The 6,000-nt window shown below is 38.2% G+C and overlaps 1 protein-coding gene across 4 annotated transcripts in view; it reads right to left on the reverse strand.

Annotated features, from left to right (window-relative positions):
* The window catches only part of LOC122667024 (piezo-type mechanosensitive ion channel homolog), a 143,300-nt gene extending 137,816 nt beyond the window's left edge, over window positions 1–5,484 (reverse strand). For 3 of the 4 annotated variants that reach the window (XR_006333747.1, XR_006333746.1, XM_043863181.1), the window contains exons 1-2: window positions 5,152–5,475; window positions 350–430 (exon numbers count right to left, since the gene is read on the reverse strand). Coding sequence is in view for 2 of the 4 variants with exons in the window: in XM_043863181.1 (XP_043719116.1) it covers window positions 350–430; window positions 5,152–5,200 (130 nt within the window). In the remaining 2 variants the exon portion in view is untranslated. Of the gene's footprint in view, window positions 1–349; window positions 431–5,151 lie in introns of all 4 variants that reach the window. The other variant, XM_043863184.1, reaches the window with a different exon arrangement.
* Window positions 5,485–6,000: the final 516 nt, after the last annotated feature.

Consider the following 6,000-nt stretch of genomic DNA (forward strand, 5'->3'; position numbering starts at 1 on the left):
GCTAATGAGGTGGCTGACAACTTGACAACATCCTAGACTATGCTTTGGGAATGCTAACCCTTTGTAAGTTATATCCAGATTAATGGAAGGCTTTTGAAATTTGTTTCAGTTTTGGATAGCTCTTTGAGCTGGTTTTCACTTTGGAAGGTTGTACCTTTACATCTTTTCTTACTTATTATCATAAAGCATCAATTATCCAAGAAAAATAATGGAATAGATAGTCTCATACCAACAAAATTGCACAAGATAAGAGTCTGGAACAACAAAAAGGATGGAAAGCTTTACAAATTTTACAGAATAAAATTATACTTGAAAAGACACAGACAGAGAGAGAGAGCAAGCACCGTACCAATTTTTGGAGCACGAAATTGAATGACAAGAAACACTAGCAAATCAACTAGAGAAATCAAACTCCAATTAAGTACAGAAGCTGCATAAAACAGTAAAGAAGAAAAGATTAACTAATTGAACATGGATGTAAATGCACATACACAAACCTTGGAGATAAAGCTGATAGATCATACAGTGAAAATTCATAACCACTTTCCAAACCTTAATTATTCAAAAAGTGTAGCTATCGAAAATGCTGGTGATGACTGCACATCGCAAGTTTGAAGTTTGAAGTGCTAATGAATACAATTCCAGGTCTTTTGCATCAAATGAGTATACTACAATAAATTACCTTGATGATATAAGGAAATAAGAAGATGGAACCTCTAGTGGCAGAATTGGGCCAAAAGGCAATACTATAACAGGTGGTATTGAGACAATATTTAATAACATAGGCATGATTGGCATGATTGGATGAATAAGGTTTATGTCAGCACCTGGGTACAGAACAAAAACTAAATCTTATCAGAAGCATCTCGATTCTGTTATTTCAATTAAAAGGAATAATGAGACCAGATTACATGTAGCCAACCACAAAATAGCCAGGATAAGGTGGGGGCGTTCAGACAAAAGACATGCCTGTCTAATGTAGGGCCAGTTTGGTTTGGTTGTGTTGATTGAGAGGAATGATGAGACTGCCGGAGTGACAACCCTATTCTATTTATAATAAGTGAAATACAGGTACAAGTACAATAATGCCCCTATGGACAGATTTACCCTTATACTCATATTACACCCAATATTACAACACTCCACCCTCAAGTTGGTGCATAGATGTCACACATGCCCAATTTGCATACAATAGGATGAAACAACTTACTACTTCAAGGGAACACAAATCAGTCCTTGATCTAACTTTTCTTTAATGAAATGACGATTTATCTCCACATGCTTGATGCGATCGTGCTGGACTGGATTGGGAGCAATACTAATCGCGGACTTGTTGTCACAATAAAGCATCATAGAAAGGTAAACAGGAAGGTCCAGGTCTTTTAAGAGACCTTGAAGCCACATTAACTCACAAATGCCATGAGACATGGCACGAAATTCAGCTTCAACACTAGACCGAGCAACAACTGTTTGCTTCTTACTCCTCCAAGTAACCAGGTTGTCTCCCACAAAAGTGTCATAACCGATGGTAGATCGCCGATCATCTAGAGAGCTGGCCCAATCAGCATTGGTGAAGGCCCAACTCGTAAATAGCCATGAGAAGAGAGGAGGATTCCCTTTCCTAGTGCAGACTTCAAGTAGCGCAAGATCTGGAACACAGCTTCTAAGTGCAAGGAGTAGGGATCATGCATATACTAGCTTACCAGACTAACAGCAAAGGCAATGTCAGGACAAGTGTGGGATAGGCAAATCAGCTTTCCAACCAATTGCAGATATTGTCCCTTATCCACTGGATCACCAGTCTTACTAATGAGATGAACATTCGCTTCAAGAGGAGTATCTGAAGGTCTACAACCCAACATCCCTGTCTCAGATAGAAGGTCAAGTATATATTTCCAGTGAGATAGATAGATATCCTTGATAGAGCAGGGAACCTCAATACCAAGAAAGTAATGTAGCTTACCTAGGTCCTTGATCTCAAACTCTTGACCAAGGTTAGCAAGAAATTTCCTTTGTGTCACTCCTAGTGACAACAATGTCATCAACGTACACAATGAGGATAGCAATCTTGGAACCAGTTTGCTTAATGAACAGAATGTGATCAACATTGCTTTGAGTGTAACCGACAGACACCATAGCTTTGTGAAATCTACCAAACCAGGCACGAGGAGATTGCTTTAATCCATACAGAGCTCTCTTGAGCTTGCAAACCTTTCCCTTGGTTTTCTAACCTGAGAAACCAAGAGGAATTCAATGTACACTCTTCTTCCAGTTCTCCATGAAGAAATGAGTTCTTAACGTCAAGTTGTTGCAAATCCCATCCTAGATTCACAGCACAAGAAAGAATCACACAGATGGTATTCATTTCTGCAACTAGTGTGAACGTCTCCTAGTAATCCAGACTATGAGTCTGGATAAATCCTCTTGCAACCAGCCTAGCCTTGTACCGGTCCACTATCCCATCCATATTTTCCTTTACAGTGAAAACCCATTTGCAACTCACTGTCCTTTTATGTGGTGGAAGAGAGACCAAATCTCAAGTACCATTCTTTTTCAGCTTGCATTTCTTCAATCATGGCTGCCTTCCACTGCGGTTCTGTGATAGCTTCCTGCCAATTCTGGGGACTGGAAATAGATGACAAGGAAGACACAAAGGTATGATATGAAGGAGAAAGAGAGTCGTACGAAACCACCTTAGCAATAGGGTGTTGGGTACAAGATCTTGTTCCCTTTCGAATAGCAATGGGTAAGTCAAGAGATCTCGTTCCCAGTTGTTCCCTCTCAAAGAAATATCGGTTGGCTGTTTATCATAGAACAAGATCAAAATGACTTCCCTATGGATTTGATATCGACCAAAGGATACACTATCAATTTATTTTTATTTTTTTTTGGGCTGGGGAACCAATTATAGGGACAGCAGCTCACTACTGATCATCTAATTTCCAGAGGACAAGTGCTGCCACATGTCCTATATTGCCTTGGGAGTGCTGAAACTGTGTCTCATCTCCTATATAGCTGCCCTTTTGCAGTACAAGTATTTGAGAGATATTATTGCCTCTACATGGGTTAATTGGGCGCCTCCAGAACCTTTTTGTTCTCCTAAAGAGATGGATCAGTTAACAGCTTCAGTAGAAGAGTAAAAGATTGTGGTTGTTAATCCTTGGATCTATTATTTGGCCGCTTTGGAGAGCAAGGAATGACTGGGTTTCAACAATTATGTTGCTCCAACTCGTGCTGGTAAATAGGGGCTAAAGGCAACCTCATTTGGTGACTTCTCAAACTTCAGAATTTTGTCTGTTAATATTTCTGATACTAGATCAATGGGAAACTTCTCTTGTGTTGAATGGAGGTAAACTAACTGCATTTCTAACTCTTGGGGTTCTCTACTGTCCATATTTTTTCTGCGGTTTGGCCCCTCCACAGCCCTTTTTTCCTGTTCCTTCTCTAAAAAAAATGGGGAAGAAATTAAAATTGACAACTGCAGTTATGTCTCAGAATCAGTGCAGTAATTAATCTTGTAGGTGGTAAATGTACAGACCACCAAGAAAACAAGCAACAGAACAAACCTAAACCCACAAGTATTGGGTCTACAAGTAGCTAAAAGAAAATAAACCAAGAAAAATAAAGAAACAAACACAATGCAGAAAACCAGAACTGACCAGCAGCTGTAAACTTTCTAACACTTTCAAATGAACTATGTTTCCAATAAAATGTGATGTGAAACTAGACTTATAAAGAACAATCTAAAAAATCTCACATCAAATCTGCATTGGCCACCAAACACCCAAGCCAATTTGGCTGTTTCTCACTTTCTTCTCAGACCACCCAAATTGACTAGCAGATTTGGTCAAGCAAATCAAAACTGAAAAGCTTGAGATTTTGAGGAATAATGAGGATGACGGAACAGGCAACCCTAAAATTTCACCAAATTCTGACATGAGAAGTCAAATCCAATCCCCCTTAGCTCTCTACATGCTCAAGGTATCATTCCAGAGGCCATATCTACAATAAATCTAAGAGATCCCATATGATCATTGCTACACAAAACACTGTAATTAAGATTTAAGAGTTCAAGCTGACAAGTTCCAAAGAAGTTAGATAAGCTAGACAACAAATAGGTATTCCCCATCTTTTCCAATCTTAAACTTGGCAGACTGGAAAAATGGGAAGATATAGGTCACTAAATTTCAGGTTATGGTGAGGATTCTATTGTTTTGGCATTAAATAAAGGACTGAGTATTCCTCCACCCATGGTGAATGGGACCCCATTCACCGTGGGGCTGCAGGAGGCGGGAGAGGGCATTGGGAGTGTATTTTGGTAACATGCCAAAACCCTATAGGGGTTTGTGAACCCTATGACAGTGGGTGGACCATCCTCTATGGGTGGAGGAAAACTTTCTCCTTAAATAAAAACCTAGGACAACCTGACCAGTGAAGGAAGTCCATGAAGAAGAAACCATTAAACACTTGAGGGGAAAATGGAATAACAATATGTATGTTGACTCATGAAATTTTTGTTGACACGTATTAACCATACATGGCTCACATCAAGCAATATTTGAAAATTATCCACATATCAGAGACTTACTTGGTATGATCATACAACAACAACAACAACAACTCAGCCTTTTCCCAACTAAATGGGGTCAGCTACACGGATCCTTGCCCTCCAATCAGCTCTTACTTGGTATGATCATGTGATCTAAAATTTTCACACAAAACTTTCATTCATTACATGTACTCCTTTTGCTAACGATGAACAAAAGCTGTTTATAAAGTGCTCAAAGACCAACTGAAATTGTTCTTTATCCAACTCGTTGTACTTGTATAGACAATCAAAGTTCAGTTCATATTCATCTATATACTAACACCTTCACAATTACACTCTTAATCTACTTATCCCTACTAAAGACTTCAATTACACCAGGGATTAATCAAACTCAAACACACAAATGAATAAAAGACAACCAGAAAAATTAGAACCTGGATAATTATCAACAAAAATGGTGAAACATAATTTTTACTCAAGAATTTATCTTGTTCACGTTTTCTCAAAACCCGTGGATTAACCAGAATCTTTAAGGTATATGAAAAGGCTATGATATATGAAATTTTTGGTGAAATATTCTTCCCAGAACCAAAATGGCATACCTGTTAAAAGCAGCAGAGGCAATACAAACTCGCCAAGGAAATTACCCATCGCGAGCCCTCTTTGTCATACAATCACTTGATTTTCATCACCGTTGTCTTCTAATAAAGAAATTCTGTGTGGATTCTCCATTTTATGAATGATTAAACGAAAATTCAGTTGACACAACTATCAAAATTCTACCAACTGGATTTTTGAGCAAATAATATAATAAGTATACATGTTTTTGTGGAGATATACAAAAAATTAGAACAACGAAGTGAATTTGGAACTGGAACTTGTACACCCAAACTATCTCCCTCGCCAATGTCCGATTAAACAAAGAAAAAACCAGAAATTCGGTGAGAGGTTTCGTACTTCATGATTAAACACAAAACCCAAATCAATAAAACAAACAAATCTTCTTCGCAACCACGAAGTTCAACTACGAAACACTCTGTTAAAAAACAGAGGCTTTCGTTCCCTGTGCATATTAATCTATTGAGGCCCCAATATCGGCTGGATATGCACGGGGAAGAGAAAGAGATTGTCCGGAGTCCATACAGAAATTAATATTATGATTTCAGAGCGAAAAAAAAAAAATTTGAACCTTCGAGTTTGAGATCTAATAACCGTGTTTTACGTTAAGAATTCTTCGTGAGAGAAACCGGTTTAGCAGTTGCTTTACGTAAACGTCCTCTGCTCACGTCAAGTATTTTCGGCTAAATGGCAAAATAAATCTTTAAAGAGTAAATATCATCCCTAAGTATGTATAATATCAAATTCCTTGGGTTTCAACCCAAAAAAAATCCCTTCCCGGGCTTTTGAATAATGATAATATCTTCTCCTACTTTTTGAAAGATTCTATCCAC

Source organism: Telopea speciosissima, chromosome 7 (assembly GCF_018873765.1).
Source record: "Telopea speciosissima isolate NSW1024214 ecotype Mountain lineage chromosome 7, Tspe_v1, whole genome shotgun sequence".
Lineage (NCBI taxonomy): Eukaryota > Viridiplantae > Streptophyta > Magnoliopsida > Proteales > Proteaceae > Telopea > Telopea speciosissima.